Raw genomic sequence first — 18,504 nt, 5'->3', positions numbered from 1 at the left:
TCTTTGCGCTTTCTCTGTATTGTTTCGTTGTTTGTGTTGTCTGGTACAGATAGTTCTGCAGCCAAAAGGTCGCCTATGGCACAATTTTTTTTTTTACTATTTCATTTTGGTGTGTACAATACAGTATCATTAATTAATAAATTCATTCATTCATTCATACGTGAAGGAATTTCTTAATCCCGCCAATCCTAATCCGGGTAATAAGATAAACACATGAAATTATTGTATCGTCACCGATCCTTGATAAGTGTACAGAGTTTTAAATTGAATCCGTCCGTTTGAAGTGGTTCAAAATTGAATTTTAAATGGTCGATTGGAGTTTTCCTTTGACTCCGCGGGCGAAACCGAAGGCGGAAAGCTAGTCACTACATAGTATAAAGCGAAGTCGCTTCCCGCGTCTGTATATATGTATACTTAGATCTTTAAAACTACGCAACGGATTTTGATGGGGTTTCTTTTAATAGAAGTGATTCAAGAGGAAGGCTTATATGTATAAAAACATCTATTAAAACACTCCGAATTTAACGCGTGCGAAGCCGCGGGCGGTGAGTTAGTTAGAAATAAAGGAAAAAGCCATGTAGTCCATTTTCCTCGTATGAGGCGACTCGAAATAATATGCATTTTAAGTGAAACCTTTATAAATACGTATAGGAGACGAATCTTCTATATTCTTATAATTTTTTTCCTTGAAGCGTTTAATTTTTTTATTAAATTATGGATGGATTCGATGTTTGTTACTCTTTCACACAAAAACTACTGAACCGATTGTAATGAAATTTGGTACGTAGATAGCTGGACAACTGGAATAACACATAGGTAACTTTTTATCCCAATATTCTTATGGGATACAGACTTACGCGGGTGAAACCGCGGAGCGCAGCTAGTATTCTAAAAGCGAAAGATTGTAAGATGACTCGATGGATGTTTGTTAATCTCACGTGAAAACAGCTGATCGTATCTGTCTGAAATTTGGTACAGAGATAGTTTACAGTCTGGTTTAGCACATAGGCTACTTTTTAACCGGGTACCGAGTGTCGCCGTGGGTTACAGCTAGTATAACAATATTACTTATTGCAAATGCGGGGGGCGCGGGGTGAGCCCGAGGTACATACGAAATACTGTTAGCAACTCGGGACACTATTTAGGGACGAAATGTTTGCAGGTATATATATTAATGTGTGAACAAATTATATGTAAAGAAATAAATCAAATTACTAACTAATTTCGTTGTCTAAATAGTACATACATCTTCAACTGTGAGAAATTGCATCATCACCAATTAAAAACGATCAGAGTTTACAGTGAAATAAAATAAACTCACCCGTACGCTTTGCCCAAATCCAAGCAGGCGACCTTTTGACAGATCATCTTCCGGTGCTCCATCTTCAGCTTGTTCAGATGCCCCTGGAACAGCTCCTTGCAGGTTTTCCTATTCGCCTGGCAGCATTCCATTTTCGAAAACTCCGCGGCTATATCCTTCTGCATGTCCTTGTACTGTTTCAGCGTCATCGACGTGCGTTCCCGCGCTTTTTTATCTGTGCTCTCCGCGTCAACGTCATTCTCCGTTTCCAAGCTGTCAAGCACGCTCGGATACTCGTACTGCGGGGCGATGTCTTGATACCTCTCATAGTCGCTGTTGTACATGGGCGATGACGTCCCGGGGGACAGAGTGTAATTCCTGGGCGAATGGCTGGGATAGTACGACTGCGTGTCGGACATCGGGCTGGGCACGTTCTCGGAACGCGGCGGCGTCGGGAAAACGTTTAGCGTGTCCATTTCGGTACGAATGCATTGCGTGAATATCTCCGCCGTGTCGTATTCACCGATGAGGTTCGCGCTTTCGAAGTCCTCGATCGGATTCTCGTCCTCCGGCGGGATTATTGATACCTGACAGGTGTCAAACGCGGCCATTATGTTGTCTGTGGGCGCCGCTTTTGGCGGGTAACTTGACATTTGACAGATGTCCGGGTTGGCTTGCAGCAGCTCGGCGATGAGGTCCTCTTCGGTGGTCTTCTCGTTGATGAACTCCTCAGCCATTTGCCAGTATTTGACCTGTTCCTCTTGCGTGTTTTTGTTGAATTCGCGGACATTTGTGTCGACGAGTTGCAACGCTTGGTTTAAGAAGGTGTTGTCGGCTCTCGGGCTGTCGTTGACAAGCACTTGCCCGCCGGAAAACGTTTGTTTGTTGATTTGACTGATCTGTGGAGAAGAAAGGAGTATTTTTACCTCAAAATGAAATGATTTTCGTAAAACGCACATCAATTATTATGTCAATACTGGACTTTACTTGCAAAATGAAAGTTCCTAGAAAGTTCACTCATTAAATACTTTAGATAGAAAGTTTTAGATCTTTCAAAGGTCTTATCAGTGCCAATTGTTATTTCAATCAATCAATTACGTTTAAATTTAAAATTGCTTTGCAGGGGTCACCGTGACGTCTTACAGTGGTACTAATAGATAGTTTAGATACATAAGTACTAATGTGTTGATGTATATTTTAATGTTTTAATAGTTTTAACAAGAAATTATGTATCTAGTTGGTAAGCCTTTATTTAAATATATAAATAAATAATTACCAGTGTCGGAAAAAGAGAGCTATGTAGGGCGTCTAGCGCCATCACTTTCGCAAACTGGAATTAGTACTGCTTTAAGACGTCACGGTTACTCCAGTAGCTTCATAAGCATTAATTAGTTTCACCTCTATATTCGTAGCTTGTATCTAACCGCCACCTTTAGACTCAATTTTGACCCACTTCAAAAGGACATATTTAATTCAAAACTGTAGACTCTTCAAGAGTCGGTGACATTAAAATAATTTCATGAGTAATTTATTGACCGGATTAGGATCGCCAAGATTAAATTTAAATTTACTTGTTTACAATTGCTGTTCATAAATTCACAAACAATTTAGTTTATTCTATCATTGATACATGTGTTATAATTTCATTTTTATTTACTACTAGCGGTCCGCCCCGGCTTCACCCGTGGTATATAGCCTGTAGCCTTCCACAATAAATGTGCTATCTAATACTGAAAGAATTTTTAAAATCGGACTAGCAGTTCCCGACATCAGTGCGTTCAAACAAACTCTTCAGCTTTATAATATTAGTATAGATTTATTTTATCTGATATACTAAATTGTAATACTTTTTTTTTTATATTTATTATATTACATAGCTTAATTCTCACCTGTCTATAATCAGCCTCCCGTGTGTAAGGATGCGCAGGCGTCGCATACTGGTGTTTATTCTGTATCGGCGCTCTCGATATAGCAACAGTTTGCACCTTCTTCTTCTTCTTATCATCGACCTTCGTTTCCTTTTCATCATCAGAATCGCCAACCTTTTCCGAATAGCCGCTATCGTCGGATTTATGCGAATCCAATCTAGTGCATCTAACATCGTCTATTACTTTGCAGGAGAAGTTCTTGAATTCATCATCATCATCATCATCCTTGATGGATAGTTTGCTTAAATCTATTTCGTCATCTTTAATTGACAATTTATTTAATAGTTCGGTTACTGGTGTCACCACCAGTTCTTTCACTTTCTCAGGCTCTATTTTTTCATTGTCTGTATCTTTTTCTAACGTTTTATTCTTTCTTTTGTCTCTCCTGTTGAATATCGCTTGGAAGGGTTTCTTGAGTATGTCTTTTATGGATTTCTTTTCCTCCCCCATTGCTGCTTGTTTTATCGCCGTTTGTTTCGCACTTCCCATAGTTATGTTGACTGTCGTTAATCCATTACATCTGGAATGAGGAAAACGAATTAAGGAAAATTATATCGGTTTGAGTAGGATTTGGAAGGCTCGCGTTTAAGTTTGGTGTCAAATCATTTAGTAAATGAGGGGAATTCATTTTGATATAATTAAAACGTATTTATAATGGTAGTTTCATCATCATCATCAGCCCATATATGTTCCCACTGCTGGGACACAGGCCTCCTATGAGGTAGTTAATGGTAGTTTATCAAGCATTATTTGTAAAATCCATTTTATATTAATTTATAATACAGAAATACTTAAAATATATTATGTGTATACAGTATAGACTAACAGCGCACGCCTTGAGCGCTACCTTGGTACAGTGGTTAATGCGTGAGGGCAGAATCGAGGGGCCATTCGATTCCCGGTGGGGACGAACAAAAAAAAATGTCTCGGTCTGGCAGGACACAGACGGATCACCTACTGGGCCATAAAGAAAATCAAATGTGCATATCATATGGCCCATACCCCACTTGGGGACATGGATTTTCGGGACACAATAGATTTACAACAGTTCCCGTACGTTTTTACGTTTAAAAGAAAGATAGAAAGAAAATACGTTCATTATGACATATACACAAAAGAAAGCAAACAATAAAAGTCCCTTATGAGTTACATTAGAGGTACTTAAATATACATGTACCATAATTAGACTTGCCTCGCGGCTTAACAACACTGATTTTCAGTGGTTGTCTTATGCTTTATATATTTATTCACTAGCAGTCTACCCCGGCTCTGCCTGTGGTACGTATAAAACAACCTTATAGCATTCAAGGATCACTTACATGTCCAATGAGGAAGGTTTTTTGAAATCGGTCCAGTAGATTCCGAGATTATAGGATCAAGAAACAAACTATCTAGCTTCATGTTATCAGAATAGATTAAACTGGGAAAATGTATCTTATAGTAAAACACATAAATACGTATTAATTAATTCTAATTTCTGTTCTTTTGTCTACTGAATAAGAAAAATACAATACAATATACTTTATTTAACACATAGAAATGAGAAAGATTAACAAACAAAGAAGAAAACAAGAAAGGAAAGAAACGTTTAAAGGTTAAATAGGCGGCCTTATCGCTTTTAAGCGATCTCCGCCAGGCAACCTTTGGATAGGATATTATACTTTGACATTAAAGTAGGTGGAATTTCGAAGAAGAGAAGAGAATCAAACGAGAACAAATAATATGTATATTAAATAATAAAAATATTTAGCAAGGGGTACTGATTATAATATAATGTATATTAAGTGTATACTATAAAAAGAAGCATGGAAATTTTCCACGATCCAACCCTGAACACAGTGGCGTGCGTCAGTCAGTCTGTCCGTAATTAAATCAGTTTTCCTATACGCATATTTAGATAACACAACAAGGAAATAACAGATCAACAGAACGCGCAAATCCGTCCGATATAGCTGGGTGCAATGAAGAAAAAAACATCAGTAGATACAATTGTTGAATGCCATCATGAGGTCATCGGAGCTTTCACCGTTAGCTTTATGTCTAAAAAACAACAACAACACTAATAAATGCCGCAGGTAACAAATTGTGGCATGATCATTCGCTTTTTATGTAACAGCGGGTAACTGAGCTGGCGGTTCGCCTGATGGTAAGCGATCACCAGCGCCCGTGAACAGAGCAGAAGTTGGGCCGCTGTGAATGCGCTGCCCGCTTTTTATGAATAAGGGATGAGGAAAGGATTGATGATTGGAAAGGGCTAGGAGAAGGAAATAGGCCTCCGGCTCCCCCACTCACCGTACGAAACACAATATGTGCTCGATGACCGGAGTTCTGTCCTAACAATGCAATGGAAAAAATTATAACAATGAAATCTTAAATGGTAAGTAGGTAAAGACGTAGGCATTGGCTGAGTGGCTACCCCATTTGGCTCCTGGTATTTGTTATGCTGTTTTGAAAGAAAGAAAGAAAGAAAGAAAGGAGCATTCATTATAAAAAAATGTTTTGTTTGTTGTATTGTGATGTCTTGATTTTTTTGTTTTGTTTAAATTGTAATTTTGTGGAGTCGAATAAATGTTTATTTCTTTCATTCCGTTCTCGGGCGAGCGGCGTCCACTACATTTTAACATGGACGTAATTTTTGCAATATAATTTGCAGTATTTCTCGCGTATTTATAAGGCGGTAAAATACCTCTGGCATCCAACCAAGTGAGTTAATCGTTCCTTTCAAATTTATTTGTACTCTGCTATATTTAGATATCTGATTTGCTTTAACCAACTGCGCTAGAAAGATAGCAACCGAAAAGCATTCATGGGTTTATTTGTTATTTATTCTGACTTTGTAAAAATGAGGCGCTTGAAAATAGGTTGTCAATCGGATTTTCCTTTTTTGTGTTTATTACCTCATAACTTTTTACAGGCTGAATCGATTTTTATGATACTTTTTTAATGGAAAGCTGGTGCCTAATATTGAGTCCCATAAACTTAGTCTAGTTCTCACAATTTGTAGGCGATTCAGTTTTTTGTCCTACTAATATTATAAATGCGAAAGTTTGTGAGGATGTATGTGTACATATGTTTCTTATACTTACACGCAAAAACTACTGAACCGATTGCAATGAAATTTGGTGCGTAGACAGCTGGACAACTGGAGTAACACAAAGGCAACTTTTTATCCCGATATTCCTACGGGATACAGACTTACGCGGGTGAAACCGCGGGGCGCAGCTACTTATAAATAATTACATTATTCTTTCAGAAGTAATATAGCTTTCAAAAGTTCGACGACATGTGACATCTGCCAACCCGCACTTGGCCAGCGTGCTGGATTATGGCCTGAACCCTCATAGGAGGCCTGTGTCCCAGCAGTGGGAACATGTATGGGCTGATGATGATGATAGTTTTCAACTGGTGAAATAATTCTAAAATTCGTTGAGCAAGTTATCGAACTTTTGATCCTCGGACATGCCGGTTTCCTCACGATGTTTTCCTTCACCGTTTCGAGCAGTGATGTGAATAATGTGGAGATAAATGGAAAATTAAGGTCATTTCTTGGAGACATAATTTTTTTCCTATAATTCCAATACTGAGCCACATCTATTTATTATATACACTAGACGCTCGTCCCGGCTCCGCCTGAATATCAATATTCCTGTATTATCCCAAGGGAGCATTTAATCGTGATAAAACGTATCCTATCACCCAAGTCATCTCATACCCTGTCTGTATACCACATTTCGTCAAAATCCGTTGAGTAGTTTCAGCGTGATTGACAGACAAACATCCAAACAAACTTTCCCATTTATAATATTAGTGTGAACTGTGATTATTTTTATCTCTAATATATATACAACTATTCTATAATGGCAACTACTGGCCCCATTAAGTATGGACTCGACTCAAGGACAGATGAAGTCATATTTTATTTATAGCATCGAGCAGTAGGCATTTATTTATCATCCGAGTGCCTAACGAAGCGAAACTGTGATGATTTATTTCATGAATTAATGAAATAATGACTAGATCCTCTGAAATCCACTTGTGACTAGCTTTCCCCCGCAGCCTCGCTCGTGTAATCAAAGAAAAACCTCTACCAGAGTTACATCCACGTATTTTCCGTCTGTATGGGATTTTCGGGCTTATAGCTATCCTGTGTCTTGTCTCGGGACTCTTAACTGTATTTGTACAAAATTTCATCCAAATCGGTTTAGTTGTTTAGACGTGGAGGAGAGACAAACAGACAGTTTCTCTATTATAATATTATTGCGATACGCACCTATATATAAGCCTATACAAATCAGTGAAGGTGAAGCTTTCTAATGGTGAAAGAATTTATGAAATGGTTTCAACAGTTTTTGTGTGAAAACATTACAAACATACATACAAAAACAGCAAAGTTTCCTCTTTATAATCTAAGTTTATAGTGAAGTCCCGTGTCCCCTATTGGGGTATGGGGCAGATGATATACATCTGTTTCACTGATCGATTTTGCTTTTGGACAAGTAGGTTAGCCTTCTGTGACCTGCCAGACCGGGACTTTATTTTGTGTGCGTCCTCACCGGAAATCGAACCCAGGACCCCTCGGTTCTACGCTCACGCGTTTACCACTGTTCCAAGGAGGCGTCATGTAATAATTAGTTATATAAAAACATTTATTGACTACAGATAAAAGAGATTTCTTCCAGGCACCATTAATTCCCTCTAAAGAAACTCTTTCACCCGTTATACATATATCTAGAATCAAAAATAACTCTCTCTTCCATTTTCACGCAAAACCACTTAACCGATTTTGATACGATTTGCTACAGAGTTAGCGTGGAACGTGGGAAAGAATGTAGGCGTCACTGCTAACCACTTTTTTACGACAAAATTTAAATTTCCCATCACCATGACTATCCGTATGTGTTACATTACAACTAGAGAGAGAGATTGGCGTAATAACTTGCTAACCTTCCGCCCGTGGCTTTGGCCGCATAATCAAAGAAATATATAGACAGTACCGTACAAACATAAATCACTGTTATTTACACCAAACACTAATATTGTAAAGAGGAGGATTTTGTATGTTTGTTACGTTTTCACGCGAAAACCGGTGGACCGATTTCGAAAATTCTTTCACAGTTAGAAAGCTGCAGCTTCACTGAGTGACATCCTACTAGTATTGTAAATGCGAAAGTTTGTTAGGATGTGTGTGTGTTTGTTGCTCTTTCACGCAAAAACTACTGAACCGATTGCTATTATATTTGGTACGTAGACAGCTGGACAACTGGAATAACATATAGGCAACTTTTTATCCCGATATTCCAATGGTACACGGACATACGCGGGTGAAACCGTGGCACAGCTAGTATTACATATACTTAGTTACTAGCTGCATAATTAACGCATATGTTTGCATGTTTGTACGTACAAACATACCAAAAGGTGAAGCATAAGCGTATTAAATAACACCAACGTTCATTGGCCAGCAATGAATTAAATCACATTTCGTCTGAATCAGAATTGTCGAGTCGAAGCAACTATCGTATTTGGAAAAAAAAACATTACGTAATCTCTCAAACGGTCATCAACAATTGCCGTATCAAATTGTGACCAGCCGTAACGGACGTTGACTTTATCGGCGCGTGGATTAAATATATAATTGTTGGAACTGTTTGCCGTTTGAATTAAATTAACAGTTTTTTATTAACCTAGAGATGCTATATATTGGCCCATGGCTTCGCTTGCAGTTCATGGAATACCCATGACATTAAGCTGTTTCAAACACAAAAATCGTATCATAAAATGTATCCGTTGCGACGTGAAAGGCAAACAAACGAAGCAATAAATATTGATTATAATTTATTGATTCGTTTATCGCAGTTCCAACTTCAGCTGCTATTATCTCTCTCTCTCTCTCTCTCTCTCTCTGTACCTTTCTTTAATAGACAGAGTGATTCAAGATGAAGATTTATATATATAATAACATCTATTAAACTACACCGATTTTAACGCGTGCGAAGCCGCGGGCAAAAGCTAGTGAATATATAAAAGTGCTTCATAATGAAATCTAGTTGAGTTTGAGTTGAGATAATTAAACGGCATAATTAAATGCTTTTTCTCAGAATAGAATTACAATCCACTAGCGATCCGCCCCGGCTTCGCCCGTGGTACATAGCCTATAGCACTTAGGGATCACGTACATAGCCCAAGGTAAGATAATTTTAGACATCGCTTCAATACTTCCCGAGATTAGCGCGTTCAAACAAACTTCAAATTTTATTATCAGTAGATCATACAAATAAATCTTCAGATCTATTCTAATACCCTTCGATTTTTCAGAACTAATCTAAATTTAAATATGACCACATGAGAAATACAAGCTTATCAAATATGAAAGAAATCATCAAAATCGGTGCACTCGATTTAACGTTACGAGGTCCCAACCTCCTTTCTTCAAGTCGGCAAACGGAGAGAAAAGTTTTCGCTACACGTCTTATTCCTACTAATCCTACTATCCTACTTCCTACTATCCTACTAATCCTACTATCCTACTATCCTGATAATCCTACTATCCTACTATTCCTACTATCCTACTAATCCTACTATCCTACTAATCCTACTATCCTATTATCCTACTAATCCTACTATCCTACTATCCTACTAATATTATAAATGCGCAAGTTTGTTAGGATGTGTGTGTGTTTGTTGCTCTTTCACGCAAAAACTAATAAACCGATTGCAAGGAAGTTTGGTACGTAGACAGCTGGGCAACTGGAATAACATATAGGCAACTTTTTATCTCAATATTCCTACGAGATACGGACTTATGCGGGTGAAACCGCGCGGCGCAACTAGTCCTACTATCCTACTAATATTATAAATGCGCAAGTTTGTAAGGATGTGTGTGTGTTTGTTGCTCTTTTACGCAAAAAATGGTGAACCGATTGCAATGAAATTTGGTACGTAGACAGCTGGACAACTGGAACAACATATAGGCAACTTTTAATCCCGATATTCCTACGGGATACGGACTTACGCGGGTGAAACCGCAAGGCGCAGCTAGCGCTTTATAAATGGGAAGTTTTCATAGAAAAAAATATTACATCATATATTAAACATTACATTTATTATTATTTTAATCTAATCATTTATATAGATAGTACCTGGATGACCGAGCTTTGCTCGTTATATATTATTTTGTTTTTTTATAAATTGTGTTTTTTGGAAATTATATTTAAGTACGAATTACACACTAATAAAATGATGAAATATGAATAATATTTTTCGATCTTACCGACAGAATAATAAAAAAACATGAACTGGTCATTTAAAGAAAAAAATTAAAGTCATAATAAATTGGGACTACTCAAACGCCTCCTATTTGTTAAAAAAGTAAGTTTAAGTGATAAAACACGAATAAAAAACGAATATGACATTTTCTAAAAAAAATTCCTAGCTAGATCGATTTATCGCCCCCGAAACCCCCTATATACTAAATTTCATGAAAATCGTTGGAGCCGATTCCGAGGTTCCAATTATATATATATATATATACAAGAATTGCTCGTTTAAAGATATAAGATAACGATAGATTACCAGGAACCCGTTTGGTTTTGAATTCTTAGAGAATATATATAAAACATCGTTTCTTAGTAACACCTACGAAACTTGGCACGATCTCATATGGAGTGTTAGACTTATATATTTGTGTTTACAATCTCCTTGTCTAATATAAAACTCCCGTGTCACAGTTTTCGTTGCCATACTCCTCCGAAACGGCTTGACCGATTTTGATGAAATTTTTTGTGCTTATCCGGTATCTATGAGAATTGGCCAACATCTATTTTTCATACCCCTAAATGTTAAGAGTAACACAGAACAGCGTTTGCCGGGTGCAGCTAGTTATATATAAAAATCAATTGCTGTTCGTTTGTATCACTAAAACTCGAGAACGGCTGAACGCACGTGGTGGGCCAATTTGTTTAAAATCGGTTTATTAGTTTAGAGAATCCGTGGCGGGCAAACAATGAGACAAGTAATTTATATATATTATGCTGCGCCCCGCGGTTTCACCCGCGTAAGTCCGTATACCGTAGGAATATCAGGATAAAAAGTTGCCTATATGTTATTCCAGTTGTCCAGCTATCTACGTACTAAATTTCATTGCAATCGGTTCAGCAGTTTTTGCGTGAAAGAGCAACAAACACACACACATCCTTACAAACTTTCGCATTTATAATATTAGTAGGATGTATTTAATACACTATCAAATTCGCATATATCCTCAAGTATAGACTACTAATATATTCAGGTGTTTTGTATTTTGTATGTTTGTAACGTTCTCACGCAAAAAACACTGGAGTGATTTAAAAAATTCTATCAGCATTAGAAAGCTGTAACTTCACTGAGTGACAGGCTATATATGTACCACGGGCGAAGTCGGGGCGAACAGCTAACTAGGCAACATTAAATAAAGTCATTTTAAAGCTCTCTTAGACTTAAGCCATCTGACTGACTATAGTTATATTATTAATAACTTAATTCAAACTTTAAGTTATTTTACTTAATACGATAGAGTTTTTATTTAAAATATTGTTAAATGTATTATTTATAAATAAAATCTTACATATAAATTGATTGTCCCAAACTGTACTTCACACAAAACTTCACCGAAATCTGTCAAGCCGTTTTCGCGACACAATACTCACCAACCTTCTAACATCACAATATCACATTAAAACACTACATATTGCATCAAGTTATACCATGAGACTGTTTATAAAAATAGCTATCATATATGTGTGTGTTAAATGGACACGCACACAGCCGAGCGAAGCGTTTTATAATATCAATACTATCATTGCGAGGAGACGACCTTATCAGCGAGATAAATTTATGAATTTATTGTACTGTCACCGATCCTTGATAAGTGTGCAAAGTTCGAATTAAATCCGTCCGTTTAAAGTCAAAATTGAGTCTTTGAGTCATACATACAAACACACAGGTGAAGCTAAAAGCGTTTTTATGTCATCGTCGGCAATGGAGCTGGTGGGTCTGATGGTAAGCGCTACCACCGCACATGGACATTTGGAGAGGCGTACGATCGATTGCAGACCGAGCGCCTCTACAAATGGATTGCTGACTTCCAATTGGGAAGGATTTAAGAAAGTATTGAAGAGAGGAATAAGGGAAAGGACTGGGGAGGGTAAGGGAAAGGATCCAACCAACCAAACAGCGCCTCATGACTGGCTTACTTAGACGTAATAAGGTCTTAACTCAGTTACGAAATCGAGTCTGAGTTTCATTTATATATAATACACGTGAAGGTAGTTATATCAAGCAACTGCAGAGTTTTTGGGCGTTTTCTACCCTCTTAGACCTTCCCAGTGATGTGTAATAAAAGACCCTTTTTAAGAACACAGCGCATATTTATCTCCGTTCTGGTTTTTTGCTCCGTGTGTTAATTTTTCTTTGTTCATTTGTTTGTTTATTGTGTTTATTTTGTAATTGTCGTGTCTTTAATGTTTTAATAAACGTTCAATCTACCTATCAAATTGAATAAATAAATGTGTCTATATGAGGCCCGTTTCCTTTTCCTCACCCTTCCCAGTCGATTCCTTCTTTCCAGTCGTCAATCCTTTCCTTAACCCTAACCCTTACGCTTAAAAGAAGGCAGCGCATTCGCATAGGCACTATCTCTGCTCTGTTCACGGGCGGTGGTGATCGCTTACCATCAGGCGAACCACCAGCGCAGTCACCCATAGCGGGTGGACATAAACGAAAAGTATATCGCAAATCGCTAATCGCTAATCGCTGCGCCTATGTATATGACCACAACATCCGCAATTACGCGTGGTGTGATAAATGTCCACTGAGTCAGTCAGTCTTATCATACGGACTCTGTTTTTCGCCAGTCATTTTCCGCACTCCACTCTTTAGTCATCGAAGGAATTTGGTTTTAATAACAAATCTGTGATGAAATCTTGAGGGGTAGTGGGGGGAGGAGGGGGGAGTGTCGTTAATTGTGTACCAGTAGTGGAGGGGGCGGGGTGATTGTAGCTTATTATATACCAGAATGAAATGGAAAACAACATAACACCTAAGGGGGCGTACATAAATTACGTGAGGTGTTTAAGGGGGGAGGGGGTCGAGTAAAATCTTTTACAAAAATGTCTCACGTAATTTATGGACGCCCCCTGAGATCGTAACATAAACACCAGAAGTAGACCTTCGAAGTAGACTTCGAGAAGTAGACCAGAAACATCGAGTAAGTGACTCGAAACATCCTACTACCCTACTAATATTATAAATGCGAAAGTTTGTAAGGATGTGTGTGCGTTTGGTGTTCTTTCACGCAAAAACTACTGAACCGACTGACACGAATGTACAGCATCTGCCCCATACCCCACTAGGGGACACAGGACAAACGACAAGAGTCAGGCGGAACAGCGTTTGACAGATAGATCTTATTAAAAATTCGTGCAGGGGATTTACCTGTGATTAAATTTATTCGACATTTATGTGGATCGTGTTTACTTTACATAATTCCAACCGGTTAGGCTCAGATGGTATCTATGATATTTTAACATCGCAGACAGAGCGTTTTAATAAAATTATTAATGTTTTTTTACTAGCCTATTGCCCGCGGCTTCGCACGCGTTAAAGTTGGAGTAGTTCAATATCCTACTAATATTATAAATGCGAAAGTTTGTAAGGATGTGTGTGTGTTTGTTGCTCTATCATGCAAAAACTTCTGAACCGATTGCAATGAAATTTGGTACGTAGACTGCTGGACAACTGGAATAACATATAGGCAACTTTTCATACCGATTTCCTACGGGATACGAAATACGCGGGTGAAATCGCGGTTCGCAGCTAGTATTACATAATATATTAAATGAGTTAATAGATTTTTAAATACCCTTATCTTATCATACATTAGAATGATTCAAGCGAGCAATATCGCGGATTTAAAATTTCATTGATTACTCCGTTTGACCAGATGTTTCCAAATTATAAAATGGCGTCCGTTTCTAAATGACAGCGCTGTTAATACACAGACATTGTATATGAAAGAAAGAAAGAAAGAAAACAAGCTTTATTGCCACATAAAAAAACTAACATAAAAAAAACAAACCAATGGAAAAACTAATATAAATTAAAAAATTAAACCTGATATAAATTAAAATTAACATAAAAAATATATAATGGTTGTATATTACATAGATATTACATAGAACTTTCTATAACATCACCCCACAGTATCAACATATCTCTGAAATTAATGACGTCATCGTTCTTCAGGGTAACCTTCAGAATATTCTGGAGGATTTTAATAGAAAATTTCTCCATAGACGTCTACACGTGGTGCGTTACTAGTTTATTTTCGACTAGCTGCGCCCCGCGGTTTCACCCCCGTAAGTCCGTATCCCGTAGGAATATCGGGATCAAAAGTTGCCCATGTGTTATTTCAGATGTCCAGCCATCTACGTACCAAATTTCATTGCAATTGATTCAGTAGTTTTTGCGTGAAAGAGCAACAAACACACACACATCCTTACAAACTTTCGCATTTATAATATTAGTAGGATTTTACGGTACAAAGAGATTTTTATCATCGCAATGTAGCTGGTGGGTCTGATGGTAAGCGCTACCACCGCCCGTAGACATTTGGAGAGGCGTAAGGTTGTTCGCAGACCTATAACAACCCCTCCCCCCCTTCCTCCCTACACATTTATCAAACAAAACTCCGTCCACGACACGTAACTAAATTGATAACTTGAAGTCGTCAATAATTCATAATTTCTAGATCAATTCGCAATTTCGTCAATCGAGAATTAAATTTTAATGTTCCACATAAAAAAACCTTTCTCCCTCCCGATCCGTAGAACTGTTCTTGGTTAAAATTCACTTTTTTCCTCGAATTCGTACATACATACATACATACATACATACATACATACATACATACATACATACATACATACATACATACATACATACATACATACATACATACATACAAACATACAAGTGAAGCTAATAAATAAAAAAGAAAATATTATACCGCTGATGAGTATTATGCAGTACTAGCTGCGCCCCGCGGTTTCACCCGCGTAAGTCCGTATCTCGTAGGAATATCGGGATCAAAAGTTGCCTATATGTTATTCCAGTTGTCCAGCTGTCTACGTACCAAATTTCATTGCAATTGGTTCCGTAGTTTTTACGTGAAAGAGCAACAAACACACACACATCCTTACAAACTTTCGCATTTATAATATTAATAATAATAATTAATTAATAGGATAACATTGCAATGTTATCTTTATACTTTAGTTTTAAGACGTTTTAGATGTTTAATTTATATGCATGTTGTGTTTCCCTTTTAAAGGTTTGTTATTTATCTCTTAATTTTTGACGTGACAACGTCTTAACTTAGGTTGCGGCTCGGAGTCACTCATGAAAAAGTGTAACGCCCGGTAACGTTACGATGAGTCACCGAACTATGATCGGTCCGCCGCGCGCGCAGTACTAGAGAATTATTTTCATTCAATTCCTTGTTCCTATTGTGCAATTTAATAATATTCATATCAATAAATATTCTACCGAGAAAAAGACGTTGTCACGTATAATCTTCGCCCGTAAAACCGAATTTACAGGCAACCATTTTTTTTATTTACATGATATAAATACTTTAATGTACCTGTTGGTGAACCTAAAATAAATATAATTTCAAAGCTATATTAAGGGCTTACAACCAATGCGAGTGGATACTATTCAAAAATATTGAAATATAAACTACCTGAAAGTCGTATTCCGTTTCATCTAGACATTTCGCTAAATAGAATAAAACACATATAATTGTCATATATAAAACCCACGTATGGTATAAGATCGTTATAAAAACCCACATATGATATAACGTCGTTATAAAAAACCCACTTTTTTCGTATGTATGGTTGCGTGAATAGAGAATAATACTTGGCATGCCATGTGGCATTCTAAGTTTTATAAGTAAGTTATGTTAGACCTAAGTTATGCGTCAGTGCTTATTATCCTATCCTACTAATATAACTAATGCGAAAGTTTGTAAGGATGTGTGTGTGTTTGTTGCTCTTTCACGCAAAAACTGCTGAACCGATTGTAATGAAATTTGGTACGTAGACAGCTGGATAACTGAAGTAACATATATGCATCTTTTTATCCCGATATTCCTACGGGATACGGACTTACGCGGGTGAAACCGCGGGGCGTAGCTAGTAGTATTATAAAGAGGAACTACTAGCTCGTCGTCCCGATTTTGCCCGTGATACATGTATACCCTAAAACCCTCTTCAATAAATGGGCTGTCTAAAACTGAAATAATTTTTCAAACCTCACCAGTAGTTCCTGAGATTAGCGCGTTCAAACAAACAAACCCTTCAGCCTTATAATATTAGTATAGATTAGTGGATTTTTATTTTTTTTATCTTTCACCTTCCTGTTACGATTATAGCATACTAGTCGGTTGAGCACTTTATTGTATTCTGAGAATATATGGAACAGGTTTTTGTTTACCTTTTTAATAAAACCTGTATTAATTTGGTCGTCGCGGGGACATTTTTTTTTGTTTGTTTGTTATAAATAAACTCAAAACTACACGGCTTCTTTTGAAAAATTTCATCACCATCTCTAATATTAAGCGACATGTTATGCTACATTGTTGTTAAAGCTAGATTCGGTCTGTTAGTCACCATCTGGAACGGCTGGACCGATTTCGATGGTATTTTCACTGTCATAATAACGAACGCGATCTGGGTTAGCAATATTGATACACGGACAAAGCCGCGGCTTCAATTATTAAAATATACGTCCATTTATTTGGTTAAAACATTTTTTCCTCCCTAGAGTTAGAAGCAATTAATGTATTGACGTAAATAAATACGCAATGGCGTCGTTTCGAACACAATTAAGTTTATTTAAAAACGAGGAAAATAGATCACTGATCCTTCTAAGTACGTAGGAAAATAAAAATAGTTTAAAGTAAAATCTAAAAAATAATTCATGATTAAAATATAATAAAAATCGTTTAATTTTTAGGTTTCATAGCAATGAATGCTTTTTAAATGATAAATTTTGAAAGAGTAGAAAAAAAATTGGGGTAATAGGCACATGAAACCGAAAGAGTAGAAGAGATTCGATTACTGTGGCGGGATCACGGGCGGCCGAGAGGCTAGGCGTTGCTACGGTTAGGCAAAAAACGCGGGTTCGAATCCCGCCTCGTGATCAATTTTTTTCAACTCTTTCAAAATTTCTAAAAAATCGTTTATTTAGCAAAAATATCCTACTAATATTATAAATGCGAAAGTTTGTTAGGATGTGTGTGTGTTTGTTGCTCTTTCACGCAAAAACTGCTGAACCGATTGTAATGAAATTTTGTACGGAGGCAGCTGGACAACTGGAATAACATATACGCAACTTTTATCCCGATACTCCTACGGGATACGGACTTACGCGGGTGAAACCGCGGGGCGCAGCTAGTATAAATATATAATATCAACTTAATTGTCTCACTTGCTCTTGTACAGAGTATACGTATGAAAACTATTTAATCCTGTCGCTCCTAATCAGGATTATAAGATAAACACATAAAACTATTGTATCGTCATCGATCCTTGATAAGTGTACAGAGTTTGAATTCAATCTGTTCGTTTGAAGTGGGTCAAAATCGAGTCTTAAATAGGTGTTTACATACAAACATACAGGTGAAGCTGATATTAGCATGTTAATAATATTAATACGTCCCACGTCATACATTTATGTTTATTTCTTGAATATTCTCTATTGTAAACAATAAAAGAATACAGAACAGACATCCTACTAATATTATAAATGCGAAATTTTTAAAGTGTGTGTTTGTTAGTCTTTCACGCAAAAACTACAGAACCGATTGCAATGAAATTTGGTACGTAGATAGCTGGACAATTGGAACAACATATAGGCAACTTTTTATCCCGTTATTCCTACGGGATACGGACTTACGCGGGTGAAACCGGCGCAGCTAGCAATTCAATAAAAGGATCTTAAAACCAGAGAACAAATGGTGGCCTTATGGCTCAAGGCCATCTATACCAGGCAACCTTTGGGGAAAAGACAAAGGGCAGGCTGGTCTTTGCAAAATTAAGAAAAAGAAAATAATTACAATGAAATATCATCAACACCTTATGAAAGGACAAATGCCTCTAAGCTATACTTAGTCTGGCCATAAATACTGTTACACTTAATTATAAAAAAATATTACATTTGAATTTCGAATCTGTC

At 37.2% G+C, this 18,504-nt stretch overlaps 1 protein-coding gene across 2 annotated transcripts in view; it reads right to left on the bottom strand.

Annotated features, from left to right (window-relative positions):
• Positions 1–18,504, bottom strand: part of LOC119838484 — a 34,444-nt gene that overhangs the window by 5,011 nt on the left and 10,929 nt on the right. The window contains exons 1-3 of one of the 2 annotated variants that reach the window (XM_038364434.1): positions 11,831–11,979; positions 3,190–3,748; positions 1,322–2,199 (exon numbers count right to left, since the gene is read on the bottom strand). In XM_038364434.1, coding sequence (XP_038220362.1) covers positions 1,322–2,199; positions 3,190–3,717 — 1,406 coding nt within the window. In that variant the 5' untranslated portion in view covers positions 3,718–3,748; positions 11,831–11,979. Of the gene's footprint in view, positions 1–1,321; positions 2,200–3,189; positions 3,749–11,830; positions 11,980–18,504 lie in introns of those variants that run through there. The other variant, XM_038364433.1, reaches the window with a different exon arrangement.

This window comes from Zerene cesonia, unplaced genomic scaffold (assembly GCF_012273895.1).
Source record: "Zerene cesonia ecotype Mississippi unplaced genomic scaffold, Zerene_cesonia_1.1 Zces_u003, whole genome shotgun sequence".
Classification (NCBI taxonomy): Eukaryota; Metazoa; Arthropoda; class Insecta; order Lepidoptera; family Pieridae; genus Zerene; species Zerene cesonia.
The sequence above is the reverse complement of the archived record's forward strand: the minus strand, read 5'-3'. Positions and strand labels throughout refer to the sequence as shown.